General features: G+C 51.1%; 7 protein-coding genes across 7 annotated transcripts; 3 read left to right on the top strand and 4 right to left on the bottom strand.

Moving 5' to 3' along the window:
- Positions 1-37: 37 nt before the first annotated feature.
- On the bottom strand, positions 38-4,540 carry LOC120947600 (claspin). The gene is made up of 6 exons (XM_040363060.2): positions 3,782-4,540; positions 3,546-3,704; positions 2,016-3,480; positions 591-1,951; positions 353-502; positions 38-254 (listed from the first exon to the last, which is right to left on the bottom strand). Exons 1-6 carry the CDS (start codon positions 4,397-4,399, stop codon positions 135-137), a joined length of 3,873 nt encoding a protein of 1,290 aa, XP_040218994.2. The 5' UTR covers positions 4,400-4,540; the 3' UTR covers positions 38-134.
- Positions 4,541-4,651: 111 nt separating this feature from the next.
- On the top strand, positions 4,652-7,025 carry LOC120947605 (uncharacterized). Its single transcript, XM_040363066.2, has 5 exons — positions 4,652-4,949; positions 5,025-5,265; positions 5,362-6,264; positions 6,352-6,634; positions 6,720-7,025. Exons 1-5 carry the CDS (start codon positions 4,848-4,850, stop codon positions 6,853-6,855), a joined length of 1,665 nt encoding a protein of 554 aa, XP_040219000.2. The 5' UTR covers positions 4,652-4,847; the 3' UTR covers positions 6,856-7,025.
- LOC120947603 (probable cleavage and polyadenylation specificity factor subunit 2) lies at positions 6,933-9,598 on the bottom strand. The gene is made up of 2 exons (XM_040363064.2): positions 9,288-9,598; positions 6,933-9,220 (listed from the first exon to the last, which is right to left on the bottom strand). Exons 1-2 carry the CDS (start codon positions 9,434-9,436, stop codon positions 6,997-6,999), a joined length of 2,373 nt encoding a protein of 790 aa, XP_040218998.2. The 5' UTR covers positions 9,437-9,598; the 3' UTR covers positions 6,933-6,996.
- Positions 9,599-9,870: 272 nt separating this feature from the next.
- On the top strand, positions 9,871-10,940 carry LOC120947612 (V-type proton ATPase subunit F). The gene is made up of 4 exons (XM_040363073.2): positions 9,871-10,057; positions 10,216-10,297; positions 10,384-10,589; positions 10,676-10,940. The coding sequence occupies exons 1-4, from the start codon at positions 10,004-10,006 to the stop codon at positions 10,715-10,717; spliced, it is 384 nt and encodes a 127-aa protein (XP_040219007.1). The 5' UTR covers positions 9,871-10,003; the 3' UTR covers positions 10,718-10,940.
- Positions 10,941-11,005: 65 nt separating this feature from the next.
- LOC120947601 (DNA damage-binding protein 1) lies at positions 11,006-15,286 on the bottom strand. The gene is made up of 4 exons (XM_040363061.2): positions 15,048-15,286; positions 14,586-14,734; positions 11,941-14,479; positions 11,006-11,861 (listed from the first exon to the last, which is right to left on the bottom strand). Exons 1-4 carry the CDS (start codon positions 15,106-15,108, stop codon positions 11,194-11,196), a joined length of 3,417 nt encoding a protein of 1,138 aa, XP_040218995.1. The 5' UTR covers positions 15,109-15,286; the 3' UTR covers positions 11,006-11,193.
- Positions 15,287-15,418: 132 nt separating this feature from the next.
- LOC120947608 (ADP-ribosylation factor-like protein 16) lies at positions 15,419-16,355 on the bottom strand. The gene is made up of 2 exons (XM_040363069.2): positions 15,779-16,355; positions 15,419-15,702 (listed from the first exon to the last, which is right to left on the bottom strand). Exons 1-2 carry the CDS (start codon positions 16,353-16,355, stop codon positions 15,473-15,475), a joined length of 807 nt encoding a protein of 268 aa, XP_040219003.2. The 3' UTR covers positions 15,419-15,472.
- LOC120947609 (39S ribosomal protein L27, mitochondrial) lies at positions 16,288-16,976 on the top strand. Its single transcript, XM_040363070.2, has 3 exons — positions 16,288-16,393; positions 16,462-16,625; positions 16,692-16,976. The coding sequence occupies exons 1-3, from the start codon at positions 16,342-16,344 to the stop codon at positions 16,893-16,895; spliced, it is 420 nt and encodes a 139-aa protein (XP_040219004.2). The 5' UTR covers positions 16,288-16,341; the 3' UTR covers positions 16,896-16,976.

Below are 16,976 nucleotides of genomic sequence, written 5' to 3'. Positions count from 1 at the left end.
CCCTTGAAGTAAAAGCGGAAACGCATTTCATGTCTGTTTTTTTTTCTTTAAACAATATTTATTCACTTGCTTCATATTCTATGCACCAGACTTTCATTGCTTAACGTTTACTTAAAATCGATTTTAATTGTATGTTATTTTGAAGGTTCCAGTAATAGTTTCTTCTTCGATCCAAACTGTTTCTCCACAGTCTTTGCTTTCTTCGAGTTGGCATTCATCTCAACGCCTTCTTGATCGAGGGATCGCTTGGAAGACTGCAAGGAAACGAAATAGAGCGCAGGTTCAATAGTGGTAGGTAAATACGCCAGTTCCCTGAAATTCTAACTTCCACCGTTCTCTATCAAGATTTTACCTTTTCGACCGCAGGACTTAGGGTAGCGAACACGAAGTTTCGTGCCTTTGCCGTTATGAGCGAACTGGTCGCGCCTTCGGATTCCGGTATTAAATTCGCCAGCTTCTCCAGCGTTTCCTTATCGCGGGACAGAAACGATGCTTTGTGGCCCTTGGGGAAAAGAGGATGGAAAATATGAAATTAGATATGAATACTCAGGAGAAAGAAAAACAACTAAAAGCTTCCCTTCTCTCCCTACCTGCAAAATGGAGGAATTAGAGATCAGGAACGGATTATCGTCCTTAACAGCCGCTGCAGATGAGGTGCTGCTGCCCTTCTTTATAATTGTGATCCGTTTCTTTCCACTCGCTTGAAGCATGTTTTCCTGCTCGTCGCCGGCGACGGCAGTAGTGTCGGCCGGATTCAGCATCGTCGTGGCGGTCAGATCGATCGTGCTGAGATCGATGTTTTTCTCCTTCAGCAACAAATTGCGCTCGTGACGCATCTTGCGCCAGTTTAGCTCCGTCTCCTCATCGCTTCCGTTGCCACCGCCCGCGCCGTCTCCCTCGCCCTCCTGCTGGCCGTTTTTATCGTAATCCAGGCTGAACGTTTTCTCCACATTCTTCCACCGGAACTGCCGCACCCGTCCGACGCCATCTTTTTCTTCGTCCTCGAGGAAGAATTCTTTCAGCTGCTCCACCTCCCGATCGTCCTGATCCAGCATTTGACGATTGTGGATTTTTTCGAGCTCCTGCTGCAATTTTTCCTGATCGTACTGCTCCTCGTCAGCTACCTCCACATCGTACCGGTCCAAATCTTTCTCATCCTCATCCGCACTGCCCCATTCCGATTCTGACAGTTCGGCTTCGTTCTCCAGGAACTTGGCACTCATCAGTTCCTTTTCCTTCTTGGTCAGTCGAACTTCCACCTCATTTTCCTCCGAATCGTAATCCACGTACCGTTCACCATCTTCGTCGCCTTCGGCTTCCTCGTCGGGTTCCTCCATCTCCTCCTCCTCCTGATCGCCAGCGTCGGAAGTTGCATCGGCCGCTTTCTCGACGTCCGTGGCGGTTTTCTCAGGTTCTGTCACATCATCTTCATCATCGGAGATGTTAATTTGCTTTCTTCGTTGCTTTTTCACTTTACGTTTAGGTTCACTTTCAACGCGTTCCGTTTCTTCATCTGACGAATCTAGCCGAAGACGTCCACCGACACAGATTTCACTGTGATCAGTTATTTGTTGGTCGGCGTCGGGAGCAGAATCCTGTTTCCCTGTGTCACCTGAGGTCGGATCTTCATCATTCGCCTGTGTTTCGAATCGTCCCGAGCAGAGCTCCATCAGTTGAGATTCCCCAAACGGTTCCTGATTCTGTGTGTACAGTGGTTTCGGATTTGCCTGGCTTACGATAGCACCATCATGATCGTCGCTCTGTGAAAATGAAGCCTGCTTCTGCGTTGGCAGTTGTGTTGCAAATTGTCCCGAACAGAGCGCCATCAAGTCATCCTCCTCTTCGTCCTCTTCCCGCTGATCGGGCTGCTCTCCGTCGTTCTTCCAAAGCAGTGTTAAACTTTCATCATTCTGCTCGTTATTGGTGGCAGATTCAGAAACTAAAGAGAGACCTATACAAAATAGAAAAAAGTGATTTTAAACAACAAGTCACGAGTATACAATCAATGTACATACCCTCAGAGGAAAGTGTGAAAGACGTTGTTGCATTCTCAAGGGGCTTCTTGGGTTCCCCGTTAGCGGGCTGCAATTCATCATCCGAATCTTCAAAAGCTTTTATAATTCTTCCCGCTTTTTTACTGCCCCCTGCCGTCTCCTGGTCATCTTCTTCGTCCTCGTCAGAACTCGAGCTTTCATCGGCCTCAGACGCTTCGTCGTCCAGCGCTTGATCATCCAACAGTGTCCCGATCTGCGGACCATCCGCATTAGCCTTTGTACCTTCCTCCTCTGCTTCTTCCTGGTCCACCTCGTCGTCCTCGTCCTCATCCTCATCCAGCAGTTCAATTTCCTCTTCCTCTTCGTCCATGGCGGCATCGCCCTGTTCTGCCTTTTCGAGGTCCATCTTTTTAGCAAATTCTGCTTCCCTCTTGCGGATATACTCTCGGCGGTTGTTGTCTATTTTCTCTTTCAAAACTTGTTTCAGCTTATGATACGCCGCTCCAGGGATGGGTTCCTTGTGCACCAATGGGCGCTCCTCGGACGAAAACAGTGTTACCGTGTCCAGCTTTACCACACCATGCTCTGTGCTCAAGATGCTGACGGCTTTGGCCGTTGGCGTGGTCGGCTTTTGCGCACTGCCGCTACACTTTGCCAGCCGCTGGAAGAGTATGTCAACCCCGGATGGTTCCTTCGGTTGCAGTGAACCACTGTCCAGATCGATCAGCATGTCGGAACTACCACTAAGCCTTGGGCACGGTGGAAGCTTGAGGTTGGCCAGTAGCGATGCCTTTTTGCTCGTCAACGATGGGCCGGCAGGTGATTCATTCGAAAACAGATCATAATTAATCTGAACTGGTTCTGTTTCCGGTACGGAAGACTTTTTCGCCTCGCTACTGAACGAAGCCATCATCTGCTCCATATTATCGGACGTTCGATTTACTATTTCATCGATGGGATCCATTTGCTCTTCACTCATGGGTTTATCTGTTTCTGTTGCAAGCGTGCCATTCTCAGACGAGATCGATTGATCGTTTGCTGGTGCAACGGTAGTAGAAGGTGGATCTTCATCGTTCGGTTCCACGTGTTCCTGATCGTTTTGATCATGCGAATCATGCATTGTGACATTCTCCTGCCGTTCGTCGGGCTTGCCGTCGGTTGCAACATCCTTTTCCGGTTCGGCTTCTTCCGCCGAGTCACTTTCGGATTTAAAAAAGTTTTGCGATTCCAACTCTCGCTCTGCAAGCTTTCGGGCAAACTCTTCCAGCTGTGCCGCGTTCATCCGGATCGATTTGTTTGCCGTGGCGGCACTCTCTTTGCAATCGCGCGCCGGATCAGGTTTGCAGATCGTTTTCCTAGCGCGAAACTCTTCGAAGGAAAACACTTTCGTACGGTGGTACGGCACATCGATGTACTTTTCCCGGGCCATCCGCTGTGACTCACTTTGGATGATCTGCTTGTCCTCCATCGCCTGCTTAGCCGTCATCTGTAATGCAAGCACACTTGAATGGTGATTGTTACGTACGCCAACTTTGCTTGTGGTCCAAATACCTTTCGAGCCGATCTTGCGCTTTTTATCAAACCCTCGACAGATTCTTCCTCCGAAGAAGAGTAGGCCGTTTTTTCATCAACAGCCGATGGTGAATATTTTGACTTCGCAGCAACCCGTGCTGTACCTTCTAGGTCATCATCGTCGAAAAATAAGTTAAGCTACGGATAAAGTGAATAAATAGGTAATGAGTTAAAGAAGAATCTCAATGCTGTGTAGCGATGAATGGTATACTTACGCTCGCGAGAATATCCCGAGCAGAGCGAACTACAGTGGGTGATCCCTCGGTTTTCGTGTCTTTTTTACGTTTTCGTTTTTCTTTCACATTTGTCTTAATTTTAACTTCACTTTCGCCCTCAGAGTCCGATGATGCAAGTGTTCCCAGTTCATTGGCAGATTTTTTCAACTTCCGTTTCGTTTGGGGTTTTACTTTCTTTTCCTGTGGAGCAACTTCCTGCTCACTTGAATCGGAATCAAGCAAGGACTGCAGGCGATTTAGGTGTACCTTATTATCAGCGTCCGGTGTCACCACCTTGTCCCCGATTTCCGGCGTTGCTTGTTCTTCGTCCGATTCACTATCAATGATGTTAGAAACCTTCGATTTACGGCCAGTGCTAACGGTACGATGTCCTATTTGATCCTCCTCGTCGGATGAACCATTCTTCGGTACATCAGTTATCGCACTTTCTTTAACCGTTTTCAACATTTCCGAATCTTTGCTAACGCTTTCCCCGTCGTCGTCATATTTCTCCTCCGGCAATTTGCTGTTCTGGTTGCGTTGATCGTCTTCTTCTGAATCACTTTCGCAACGCAATGTATCGGTTGCGTGCAACTCGGAGTCGGAATCGTATTCCATGGTAGACGCAATAGTTAGACCATCCGCCAATTAAGCAAACACCACTAATAGCCTTGTTACACAATTTAAAGCACACATACAAAAACGATAACACTTTCCAAAAGCAAATAACGCGCAACCAAAATATTGTTTATTCCACTGTGTACAAAAACAGTTTTCCCGCCTTTCCAGAAATGAAACGTCACATCAAGTCAGACTGTTTACCTGCCCGGGTTGAATCGTTTTCAATAGAATTGGCAAACGTCGGGCCAGTAAACAAAAGATAAACCAAAGCACACAAGCGATCGTCACTTTTGTTCTCAGGAGCCTTTCATCGAACGGACACAGCACAATCGAATGCATTGTTCCGGTAGCTCGCCATTGCAGTACGACGAAGCTGAAACACGTTAAGATCGTAAAAAAACAGGTGGATTTTGCCCTGCGGATTACGAGCAGCGTGCAGACAACAATGGCTTATGGCACGTATGAGCAACTTTGGGATGTTTCCCACGAGTATTTGGAGAAACATGTGGCTTTCGTGAATTCTCTGACCAGTTTAATGCTAGAGCGGGTAAGTAGGAGGAAGCAATAATCGTCGAATCAATCATCAAAATGCTAACAAGCTGCTTACGTTACCATCCCAAAGGCAAGGCAGCTCCGGTCGCAGCTATTTAGTGCTGAGTCGACTAAACGTGACACCTTCGTAGAGGACTTCGAGGCAGCCCACGATAAGCTGCAAAGCATGGGCAAATCATTGCAAATCGTCGTCAACGATTGGAAGCGATTGTTTGCGGATCAATGTTCTGTCTTGGACACGAAACCGGCGCAAAAACCACTTCCAGCCGATACGTACTCCTCGTTCGGCTACATCGCACCAACGCTTGACTGTGGGTGCCTCTTTGCTTCTTTAGAATGCGCTCAAACGAATGCGAGGTTAACCATTGTGTTTTTGGTTCTTGCTTTTTCTTTTTTCTGTGATGTAGATCAAGCTGGGCAAAACGTACAGCTGCTTGTCACATACATTCCGTCCCCTGCTGACGGTACCTTCTATGCGTTGGATGATTCGCGAAAGGATGTCATCAGGAACAGTTTAACGACACTGCAACAAATGCCAAAGGATTTTCTCACCAAAGCACCGCCCGCTGGTGCGGTGTTTGCCGTATATCTTGATAATGTCTGGCATCGCGCCATTTGCAATATGCCAGCGGCTGGCAGTGACACGGCAGAGCTCTATTTGCTGGATATGGGCGAAACACTTGCCTACAGTGATCTTCTTCCTAAAGCGAAACTTCCGTCCGACCTGTGTCAGTTGCCGGCGTATGCGATCAAGTGCCAAGTAAGCCATACGGCTGCCGCATTGCCACTGAGTCTGTACTACAGTGTTTCCTGTAGTGTGGTTGCGGTTGAAAACGATACTCTCATAGTGGAGCATGCTGAACCTCCGCGCGAAGAGTACGCCATTAGCAGAGACACGCTCACGGTCGAGGAACTGCAGGAAATGGACGAAATGCCGCTCAGCACTTCGAATCCGATGAAAGCGGTACTGGGATACGTACCGAAGGACGACGATCGACTGTGCAGGCACTATGATCCGGAAACGAAACGCTGCTTCAAGGGAAGCAACTGCCGCTTACGACATGCGCCGAAGGATCCGGATGGATGGACGCTCGACAAGGACACGGTAACTGTGTCCGTTCCGGCACGGATGGAAGTGCCGCAGACAAATACCTACATTAAGTTGCTTCCTACCTGCGTGGTCGATGTGGATCAGTTTTACGCGCACATCATTGGGAACGAGCGCAACGACAAGGAGTACGAGCAGCTGATGGCGGAAATGAACGATCCAGAAACGATAGCAAATTTCAAACCCTTCAAATTAATGCCCTGTAAGTGTGTCCGATTCGTAGGGATTGCGTTACAGGTCGGGTGTTAATTATTGAACTGAAATTTCGAAACATGGTTTATAATTACAGCCCTCGGCGAACTGGTGATTGCTAAGTACGATGGCATTTGGTATCGTGCAACGGTTTGCGACGTGTTCGACGATATGGTGAACGTGTTTTACTTCGACTACGGCAATACGGCTACCGTTGGGTCGAGCGAAGTGCGACGCTGGGAGGATCGCTTTAAGTATCTACCATACCAGGCAGCGTGCTGCCGTATCGCCAATATACAGCGCATCAAACCGTGCCACCTGGAGGCTATCGATCAGCTGTACAAATCCATTCTGGACAAACCGATGAAGGCGTTGGTTATGTGAGCGCAAAACCATGGCAGCGAGAGGCGCAGGATTTGTTATTTGTATCTTTCAATACGCTTCATCTTCTTTTATGTGTTTCAGCGACAACAAACATCCGTGGGAAGTTAAGCTCTTTGACGAAGATGATTTCGACATCGGAGAAGGATTGATTATGGCCAAGTTGGCGCTCCCCAGGACTCCGGGGACATTCGACCAAAACGCTGCCATCCCGGGATAGATTGCCGCGCTCTCTTTCCAGCTCACCAGCAAGTATCTTTGACCAGCGGAGATTAAGTAATCTCTAAACTTAGTGAATTGAATTTTGTAATGACGGATGAACTTTTTATTTCACACACATATGCACTGTTAATTATGCCCATTAAATGATGGCGTACTGTTCGTACAGCAGTTCCCGTATCTTGTAATAGTCCTCCGAAATGCAACCCTCGATCGTAACGCGCCCGGTGTCCACGCGACGAAGCGCCACCGTGCCATTGCTGCACCACAGCACTCCGCCCGAAAATTCCGACGCAATGTTGCTTTTCATCAGAATCTGCTTGAAATCGATCAGCTTCAGCTCGTTGATGAACACCGGATTGTGTGGTGGCAGATCTTCCTGTGCCAGAGGCTCTAGCGTTAAAATCTGTTTGTCCATCTTATCGTCGATCGTATCCACATCGTCCACCTCCATCTGTGTATCGCCGGCACCGCCACCACCACCAGCACCACCAACGCCCAAGTTTCCGCCAGCTCCGGGAACGACAGGATTGGCCGATAGCAGGGTACCACCGCCATTTGCCGCACCGTTTGCGTCCTTCTCCGCCACGGTGTCTATTCGCTTGTTGCGAATCACGATCTGTGCATCCACCCAGGCCACCTCGGCATCCTTGCCCTTCTGGAACTCGAGCTGCGACACGAGCGCTTCCGTCAACCGTACCTGATAGATGTGCGTTTCCGTGGTGGCGTCGATAATCTCACCACGATTGGGTGTGAACACACGCGCGCCTATATTTTGCTGGCAGTGCTCGGCGATGTGGGACGTGTTGGCGGGCGAACCGCGCACCACCACCACCCGCCGGGGACGCAGCTGGGAGAGAATTTTCAGCAACGACTCCCCATCCGAACGGCCCTCGAAGTCGATAAACTGTACCTGCGCGTTCACTTCGATCGGTTTGCGCGACTGCACGCACTTGGTCGGTTTGTCCAGCACCGTCACCTCGTCCTCCTTTTCCTTCTTGATGTCCTCCGTCTTGATGCCTCCGTTTTCCTTATTATCATCGCCCCCGTTCGTTTCCGGGCCCAGGTCGACCATGCGATAGTCGTCCGGCTGAATAATTTCCCCGTACTCGTCGTACTTGATCTTTTCCTCGTGGAAGGGAAACATGGCGTAGTTCTTTTTGCTCGACTTGAAAAATCCCGTATGCGAGCGGCCTTCCGGGCGCACGACAATGTCATGCTTGCCGGTAATGACGTTCATCTCCAGCTCGTCGTCCGAATCGGAGCTGCTTTCGTCCAGATCGCGCTTCTTGATCGACCGGTTCAGCTTCTCGCCCTCCGTCCGCATGTACTCCTCCAGCTCGGCACCCTCCAGCTCGACGCGCCGCCGTATGTCCATCTCGATTTTGCGCCCATTGCCACCGTTCTCGATCAGATCGCGTGCCAGCGTGCCGGGGGAGGAGCGGCTCGTGATGATGATACTGTTGCTCGCGTTCGGTGCCCACTGGATGAAGAGTTCGCGCGAAAAGCCACTCTCCAGGTCGGGCGAACTGGCCAGCACCACCTTCGGGCTGGGCACCTTCGCCAGATCGGCCATCGTGTGGCACAGGCGCAGATGCTTGAAGGTGAACGGATTGTTACGGGCGCCCTCGAAGCTTTTCATCAGCTTGTCGCTCATCCACTCGATCTGACTTTTCGCGAACTCGACCACGTTGTAGCTCTGGTTGTTTAGCAGCGCCAGTGAGTACGCCATCAGCCCGGACTCTTTGTTTTTCCACAGCTGGTCGAGCATGTGCGCCAGCTCCAGCACGCGCCCGGCCGTGTCGACCGTTACCAGCACATTGCCATTGTTGCGCAGCGTTTGCAGAATGTTGGTCATGAACTTTTCGTCCCGCGCACGTCGCCGTGCCTGCTGGTACCGGGCGTTGTACGCGTCCGTAATCAGCAGCGAGGGCCGCTGCAGCTTCTCCAGCTCGCAACCGTTCAGATGGCGCTCCTTTTTGTGGTTAAAGTCGGTCGCATACACGATGTCCTCCTCGCCCACCTTCACAATCTTCCAAATGGTGCCACCGATCAGGTGGCCGGCCGGCAGGGGTGTGATGGTGATACCGTATCCTTTGCCCTTCATCGCCACGCTTTGGTTGTACTTTAGCTGGACAATTTTATCGAACGCTGCGTCCACGTCGTCGAGCGAGAAGAGGTCGAAATCGTGCATGTTGTAGTGCGACATAAACATGTCGTACATGAACATTTGGCCCATCTTGTACACTGGAATCGTCGCGTAGATGGGACAGTTCAGGCCCAGCTTACCAACCAGGTATGGTAAGGCCCCGAGATGACTGCCATCGGGGTAGGACAGCAGCACGGCGTCGATCGTATGCACGTATCTGGAAAGTGGTCCGAAAGGTTAGTCAATACTGATCCCCAATTTTCAGACACACGTTTCGGGATTACTTTTTGATTTCCTTTATGAATCCCTGGTCGAATTTTTCATCCCAGCCGCAGTCGAGCAAAATTCGCACATCGTCCACCTGCAGGATATAGCACGGGGGCGACTCATCCATCGCGCCAGATATGGCGTGCATTTTGATGATGGAAGTCATATTGCGTCAGCACTTTCTACACACACCATTCGAGGTAAAAATCGGTAAAAATCTTTCGTTGATTGCCGGCGAGCAGTGCGAGCAGAGGAAATTTTTGTTTTTGGACGCGCGGATTTTTGTTGTGACGTTTTGGTGGAGCTTGTCGTGCGTGTCAAATTGCAGGGCTAGTGGATCAACTCATTACACCAAACTTGCTACAAACGGACAAGATTTATAGATAAAAATAAAAATAGCAGAATAATACGTTTTGAATGAGGATATAATTACAGCGAACAAATTTATCCATTACAATCACGTTTTACCTTTTCTATGTAAAAATAATTTTGATTATACATTAGAAAGTATTCTAATTACCCAAAATAATACACCATTGTATATAAACCTTGGCAAAGGAGGACACAATTTGACATTTGACAGCGTTTTGTTGATCACCAACCCTGCAAAATCACCCACGGGTTGTAAGTCAGTCAGGTGATGTTTTTCTCTTCGTCTCAAAACAGAAATCCCATTTTGTAGCAAAAGCGCTTGAACTGTTTTCCCATCTTCGCACTTCTTCTCGTACGTAAAATGGCTCTTCTGTCGGCAATGAAAGGAAAGCTGATCTCCGTCATTGGAGATGAGGTAAGGGGGTGCAAAATCTGGGCCCTAAGTATGGGGGTTTGGTGTTTTTGTGTCGGGGGACCGAAATCCCTGGTGGCTGATGCAAAATGCAAATACTCACCTGCAGGCGCGGACCCTTGTGCGAAAATCCTTTAAACTGGTTTACATTACATTTTAAGGACACATGCGTCGGATTCCTGCTTGGCGGAGTGGGTGAGATCAACAAGAACCGTCACCCCAACTTCATGGTTGTCGACAAAAGTAAGAAAAGCCCCCGGTGTGATAGTAGGGGGGGAAGTGCATAATCGATAACTCAACCATGCTGTCCATTCACCACCCTTTTCCAGATACTGCCGTCAGCGAGATTGAGGATTGCTTCAAGCGCTTCATCAAGCGCGACGATATCGACATCATTCTGATCAATCAGAACTACGCCGAGCTGATCCGTCACGTGATCGATTCGCACACTGCGCCCACCCCGGCGGTGCTGGAAATCCCATCCAAAGACCACCCGTACGATGCTAGCAAGGATTCGATTCTGCGTCGCGCTAAGGTAAGTGGAGCGGAATCTTGTCGCCCGTTTCCTGTGCTGCGGGTTGTCTAACGATTGTGCAAATTGGACCTATCTTCTCTTTGTAGGGTATGTTCAATCCGGAAGATATGATTGCTAACCGCGGTTAGATGGCCTGTACAAAAGGGGATCAAGAGATGGGACGTGCAGTCGGCGGTAACTGCGGCCGGATTGCGTATTTTGAACCTCTCCCATTAACAGCCATGTAGTATTAACGCTCCCCCTCCCTCTTCTCGTGTACTATACGATCGTGTGTTGTTTGTGTTTCCCACCCATCGTTATGTTGTTGGCATTCCAAGGATCAAAAGAATAAAGGATCATTTCAGCTGTGTACACACTCAGGGGAGTTCTCTTTCATTTACCACGAAGAAACGATCGACGCACCCGCACGACACCGATTTTTACGTCTTACGTCGCTATTTATTATGTTTATCATTCTTTGATAATGCAATAAATTTCTAGCCCCAACTGGAGGCAAATGTTACATACTAAACACACCGGTGTGACCACGACTGAACTCTGGGAGCAGCAAGTATGACCTCGAATTCTTTCCTCCCCGATTCCTCAACCAATTCCTCCGCGCTTTCTAATGTATTCTGGTAAGATCCTCTACGATTTTAATAATGTCATCTACCGTGGCCTCTCGCTTCGTACCCTCGACGTCGATTTCGAGCCCGAGCGAGGCTTCGCGCATCTTTTCCCTGCTGAGGTCGAGGAAGCTTTCCACCAGATCGCCATCGATGAACCCTTCGCAGCGTTCCATTTTCGTTTCCGTGTGAAAACTGCGCCAATACGAATGGTCAATCTTGCCGACCGATTTGATCGTATTGGTAAGGTTCTCCTGCAGCTTGCGCAGAAACTCGTAAAAGTCGCTCTGAATTTGCGTGACCAGCCCGATCGCACCGCTGACCGTGCCGAACAGGACGCACCCGGTCGTCGGGGTGCTGCGTTCGCTGATGTTTTGCATTACCAGCGAACCGTGGCGGAACACGTTCACCATATCGCCCAGATGGAACTGAGCCACCTCGGGCATCTGCTGGCGCTCCTCGTCCGTCGTCGCCGCGCTGTCCTTTAGGCAGACGAACAGGTTGTTGCTGTTGTCGGCACCGAGGAATGCGTCGTCGTCCAGTATCTCGACGGCCGTCATCCAATTCGGCTGGTAATCGCGGGCAATCTCCTCGAAGCTACCCTCCATCTGCTTGTACTGCAGCAGTGTGATGGAACGCATCAAATCGCCCACCAGAATGAAGTCACCTGCAAATCACACCACGACAAGAAAAGGCATAAGAACATGATGGCATACGAGCACAACGAAACAGGGGCCAATGCTTACCTTTCGTTTTGCAGTATAGCGCCAGCACGTTGTTGAAATGGCTGCACTCTAGCCGTAGATCCTTGTCGTCGGTCCACTCGTACAGCCGCACGGTGGAGTTGATGCACGCCAGCACGCGCCCGTTAAACTCCACCAGCGAGTAGCACGCGCCCTTCACCTCCTTGTCGCTAACCATTTTAAGCTCGTTGTCCGCGTACCGGTAGATGATGATGCGGCCAGTCTTCGGTTCCGGCTCTTCCGGATTTACCAGCCCGGTACCGACGATGAAGTACGTGTTCGGATCGTTACCCAGCTTGGCCGACATTAGCGACAGCGCGTACTCGGTCTGCATGAACTGGTGCGCATGCAGCACCTCGAACGTGTTCTGATCGATGATGAGCAGATTGTGCACCTCCACCTCCTGGCCGAACTCGGTGTTGCTGGCACCGGGCTTCAGCAGGCCCATGCCGCTCGACTGCGTGATGTTGTTCGTCTGCGTCGAGGCGCTCTGGCGTGCCGGCGTCAGCCCGCTCGAATCCTGCACGTCCATGCGGAACGTGATGACGCCGAACGTTTGCGACGCCTCCTGGTACGCGATGCGCCTCGGCGACTCGCCGAGCGGTACCGTGCGGATGTGCAGCTTCTGGATCTCGTCGATCGTGCCAAAGATGACGGAGTTGCGCGTCGCCAGCGCCAACGAGTCCTGGTACGCTTCCGCGTTCAGCGAGCACATGTGGTTCACCTCCTTTAGGTTCACGTTCGAAAACACCAGCTTGTGGTTGGAGCTGTAGATGACCGTCGGCCGGTCCGAGCAGGCAAACACGTTCGTGGTGGAAAGCGACCGGAACGTCTTCAGGATGGTGGGCTGCGTACCGAGCGTTACCTTCTTCTGCTCCGTCAGGCAGCCGGTCGCTTTGTTCAGCACGAAGTAGTACATCGAACCGTCGCCGAGCGCGCACAGCAAATAGTTGATGCCCTCGAAGGCGGCCATCAGTATGGAGCGGGGTATGATCTCACCGCCGAGCTTCTCCTTGTGCAGCAGCTCCAGCGTCGGCACCTTCAGCACGCAGGCCGAAATGTCCGTCCACAGCCCGACGGCCACAAACTCGGACCGCGTGGCGTTATCCTCCAGCGGCGACACGTCCAGGCAAGCGACCTCGTAGCTGAGCGTCGTCTGGCCCTTGTACTCCAGCTTGCCGTCCCCGATCTCCACGTAGTACACGTCCTGGGCCGACGCGCACACAATCTGCGTCGTGTTGGCGCCCACCACACCGATGCGCTTGTTGTCCGGGGGCTTCCATTCGCAGATCATCGCCTTGTTGTCGCAGGAAATGAGCCGCGCCGAGCTGGGCGTCACCTGCAGGATCTGGCCGTGCGAAACATTCGCACAGTAGAACGTCTGCTGGTCGCCCAGAATGCCGGCAATTTCCGTCTCCTCGACCTCGTCGCCCGACAGCATCAGGACGCGGGTGTGGCCCACGAACGACAGTATCAGCGTGTTGTCGTACGGCGAATCGTCGATGCCAACGCGCAACGCCCACATACCCTTGATGCCGGGCAGATCGATACACGCGTGCTCCTGGATGCCGATGCCGTTGCGTATGATGCGCAGCGAGCCCTCCTTAAAGCTGCCGGAGCAGGTAATCATCTGCCCCTGGCCCTGGCGCTCCAGATCCACCACACACATGTCCACGATCGGCGCCAGATTGGTGAACGTTTCCATCAGCATCACGTACGCCCCATTATCGCCCGCGGTCGTATTCAGCTTCACCAGCTGCGAATCGCCGTGCCGCGACCCGATGAACAGCACCCCATTGTCCAGATACGTGATGCACTCCGGGATCGTTATCTCGCCCAGCAGCTCCACCTTAATGTCCCGCACCGTCGTCTGCCCCTTGGCGTTTTCCTCCGTCTCGAGGAACATCATGAACAGGTTGCCGGCCATGTTGCCGAGCAGATAGCGTAGCCCCTTGCTGTCGATCCGCGCGTAACAGTTAATCGTGCTCTGCTTGATGATGGCCGGCGCGACCGCCACATAGCTGTCCCCGTCGTGGTACACGATCGACTCCTGCCCGATGACAATGGCGCCGCCGAGCGGCATCGGCACGGCGATGAGCATGGTAGCCTCCGTCTCGACGTTGTCCTGCTTCCACGCGATCTTGGTGAACTCCTTATCCTTAAGGCTAATTTCGTGCGTCTTAATGTGGCGCCCGTTGATGTCCTGATGGATCACGATCAGCGTCGGGTGCGTCGTGCCGTACAGAAACTCCACATCCTGCACGTGCATCTCCTCCATGCGCAGGCTCGTCGCCTTCAGCTCGTTCGTATCCTTGTCCAGGGGAATGATCTTGAACAGCCCTTCGTACAGGCGCATGCCGATGACGCGGGCTTTCGGGTCGATGACCGCCAGGATGCCGGTTTCCGCCGGCTTCCCGACCCGGTCGGCCACGTTCCCGTGCGCTTTCGTTATTATTTCGATGTCATCGCCCTGCACGGCACACTGCAGAATCATCGCATTGTACCGGTGGGTCAGGATGAATATCAAGTCTTTCGTCTCTTCCTGCGGAAGTTAAAAAAAAACATACAGCATGTTAGGGTAAAGGAAGCAGTGGGCAGAGTGGTTTCCTTAGCAGTTTCACAACAATCCCCAACATCCCAACACTTACCGCCGGGCGGAACAGCTTCATCACAGCTATTTTCCCATTGATGCCAATTTCTTTTATAGGCCGAAGCCCTTCCGGCGTTACCAAATATATCTCTAACCGGGAGCTCTTGGCCACGATCAGGTTGAGATCGGTTGGCGAGGTGAAGTTACCTGAAAAGGAAGGGCGGAAAGAAGCGTGAAGAACGCATGCGGCGGAGAGGAAGTACGATGATTCCAAAATAAACGAAGCAATAGGAAAACATAACCTTAACAGCAAACTCTCTATTGATAGACAAACGAATACACCGATTGGCAACACAATTTCTATTCACATTTGCCCATACGGTGACGTGGGGTAGTGGGAGCGAAAAAGACAAGTCCTACATCCTGCACAAGCTTCAATTTTCACGCTAATCTTTTTTCTTCCTCCGTCATTTTCGGTAGCTACACTGCCTGTGCTGCCACTCTTCCCCCATACACCTACCGGTAACGCAAGCGGTAACCGCCGTTGGTTTTTGGGCAGTCACAATATAATTGTGCGCCATTGTGCACTACGACGGTCCTTTCCGTGCCGTGTGTGTTGCTTTTATCACGGTGCGTGCGGCACTTCACGGTGAAAAATGCACAATTTTCCTGCCCAAACTGTTTGTTATGCGAAGCGCACGAAACGCGCATTTGCCGATCGCCGTACACCAGAATTATTTCCTCTTTTGACAGCTTGTGAAACATCGGGTCGACGTAGCGGGTCGACATTGGCGCGGTTGTCAAAAGCCGCGTTTGCCAAGGGGGCCGTTTCTGAAGGGACGCTCTCTAACGGAATTCAATCGAAACGGTCGCAGCAAACGGCGAGAAGTAAAACGTAAATAGAAATTTATTATGATCTATGCATCGATTCAACAAGCAACCAGTTCAATTCATTGCCAACCAGTCGTACACCTCGTCGATGCCTTCCTTCGTAATGGCACTGAACTGCACGATCGTTATGTGCTGCGGTATCTGCTTTTGAAACTTTTCCATCTGCAGCATGAGCAGCGCCTCGTTACGCATCTGACGATAGGCAAGATCCATCTTCGAAAGGACGAGCAGAAATTTCGTCTTTTTCAATCGCGGTTCCGCTAGCATGGAGTACAGCAGCACACCTCGGTACGGCGGGGAGAAAAGGTAATGTATTGGTAAAATCACGAGAAACGAATATTGAACAAAGACCTGTTTTACCTGCGGCCGATATTTGACACAGATTCGAAGTATCCACCACATAGATAAGCTTCTCCACTGGATTGAGCAAATAGTCGCGCCAGATGGGCGCCAAACATCCGCCGACTTCACGCACCTGCACCAACTCTTTGCGCTTTCCCGGTGGAGGAATCTTCTGGTTCACATCCTTCTCGTCGATAACGATCGGCGGTATCTTGATGGTGTACAGGTTCGTGCCCACGCTCGGAACGGAATGGGAGGTAAAGTTCACCGAGTCTGGTTTCTGTAGGCAGGTCAGCAGGAGCGTTTTACCAGCACTCATCGGACCAAGGCACAGGTAAGACATGGCTCCGAATAACGTGTTCTGCCTTTTTGTGCAATTTGTGGATCGACGTTTCCGTTCGTGATTGATCGATAGTTTTCCGTTGCCATGGATAGACGGGCACCGCGGCTGATGGACGTTCCCGAAGGGGGGCACGTTCGTTATGACAGCTCCACAATGTTTACGTAAAAGTTCGCTCTCTGCCGGGTGGTGGTGTTCTCGAACAGCAATTGTCGTGCGTAATTGTGCGCGTGCAGTGAAAATGAATTCCAGCATTCTCACCCGGTTGCACCAGGGGCTTGCTCCGTTTTTAAGTAAGTAAAGGGAACACCGTGGGAACTGCAGAATGCAGAGAGTGCTAATTGTATTTGCCATGTTGCAGCAACCGTGCGAAATGCGTCCAAGAAAACAGGCGGTAGCTCGAGAAATCCTCCAAAACATCCGCGCCCGAAGCATCGTGGCTGGAAGGTGCAGGATGGCCATCACGTATCGGCTGGCACTATACTGGTAACACAGCGCACCACTCGCTTCCATCCCGGATTGAATGTAAGAAAATGATGGCTGGTTGTAAGTGTTTTCTGTGAATAACATCAGTTCACTCGTTCGTCGTAGGTTGGCTTCGGTAAAAATGGCACCCTGTTCGCTATGGAGCACGGCAAGGTGTACGTTACCTGTGAAAAGATTGACCCAAACTGGGATCACACCTGGGTGCAGCGGTGCTATGCCGGCCGGGAGGGACAAACTATTTACAAGAAGTTCTTCAACGTGGTACCAGCACCGCAACACCAGCGGTTTAAGCTGATAGATGAAATTTAACTCAGTTTTTAGACGAATGTGTGACCCCGTAGCAGGGTGATAGTTCGGATAAATACAATAGTGTGTTGTACTTCACGTTAA

Source organism: Anopheles coluzzii, chromosome 2 (assembly GCF_943734685.1).
Source record: "Anopheles coluzzii chromosome 2, AcolN3, whole genome shotgun sequence".
NCBI lineage: Eukaryota > Metazoa > Arthropoda > Insecta > Diptera > Culicidae > Anopheles > Anopheles coluzzii.
Note: the sequence above shows the minus strand (reverse complement) of the source record. Positions and strands in the feature narration are given on the sequence as shown.

Bases quoted from the DNA above. Each gene is read 5' to 3' on its own strand.
- LOC120947612 (XM_040363073.2), top strand. From the start codon at position 10,004: ATGGCTCTTCTGTCGGCAATGAAAGGAAAGCTGATCTCCGTCATTGGA. The intron at 10,058-10,215 runs GTAAGGGGGTGC...TTACATTTTAAG, and splicing joins TCTCCGTCATTGGAGATGAG to GACACATGCGTCGGATTCCT. The intron at 10,298-10,383 runs GTAAGAAAAGCC...ACCCTTTTCCAG, and splicing joins CTTCATGGTTGTCGACAAAA to ATACTGCCGTCAGCGAGATT.
- LOC120947600 (XM_040363060.2), bottom strand. From the start codon at position 4,399: ATGGAATACGATTCCGACTCCGAGTTGCACGCAACCGATACATTGCGT. The intron at 3,705-3,781 runs GTAAGTATACCA...CTTTATCCGTAG, and splicing joins CTCGGGATATTCTCGCGAGC to CTTAACTTATTTTTCGACGA. The intron at 3,481-3,545 runs GTATTTGGACCA...CTTGCATTACAG, and splicing joins GCGCAAGATCGGCTCGAAAG to ATGACGGCTAAGCAGGCGAT.
- LOC120947609 (XM_040363070.2), top strand. From the start codon at position 16,342: ATGAATTCCAGCATTCTCACCCGGTTGCACCAGGGGCTTGCTCCGTTT. The intron at 16,394-16,461 runs GTAAGTAAAGGG...GCCATGTTGCAG, and splicing joins GGGGCTTGCTCCGTTTTTAA to CAACCGTGCGAAATGCGTCC. The intron at 16,626-16,691 runs GTAAGAAAATGA...CGTTCGTCGTAG, and splicing joins GCTTCCATCCCGGATTGAAT to GTTGGCTTCGGTAAAAATGG.
- LOC120947603 (XM_040363064.2), bottom strand. From the start codon at position 9,436: ATGACTTCCATCATCAAAATGCACGCCATATCTGGCGCGATGGATGAG. The intron at 9,221-9,287 runs GTAATCCCGAAA...ACCACTTTCCAG, and splicing joins TTCATAAAGGAAATCAAAAA to ATACGTGCATACGATCGACG.
- LOC120947605 (XM_040363066.2), top strand. From the start codon at position 4,848: ATGGCTTATGGCACGTATGAGCAACTTTGGGATGTTTCCCACGAGTAT. The intron at 6,265-6,351 runs GTAAGTGTGTCC...TTATAATTACAG, and splicing joins ACCCTTCAAATTAATGCCCT to CCCTCGGCGAACTGGTGATT. The intron at 6,635-6,719 runs GTGAGCGCAAAA...TATGTGTTTCAG, and splicing joins CCGATGAAGGCGTTGGTTAT to CGACAACAAACATCCGTGGG.
- LOC120947601 (XM_040363061.2), bottom strand. From the start codon at position 15,108: ATGGCGCACAATTATATTGTGACTGCCCAAAAACCAACGGCGGTTACC. The intron at 14,480-14,585 runs GTAAGTGTTGGG...TAACTTCCGCAG, and splicing joins TGAAGCTGTTCCGCCCGGCG to GAAGAGACGAAAGACTTGAT. The intron at 11,862-11,940 runs GTAAGCATTGGC...TGTGATTTGCAG, and splicing joins GCTATACTGCAAAACGAAAG to GTGACTTCATTCTGGTGGGC.
- LOC120947608 (XM_040363069.2), bottom strand. From the start codon at position 16,355: ATGCTGGAATTCATTTTCACTGCACGCGCACAATTACGCACGACAATT. The intron at 15,703-15,778 runs GTAAAACAGGTC...CGCCGTACCGAG, and splicing joins GTGTCAAATATCGGCCGCAG to GTGTGCTGCTGTACTCCATG.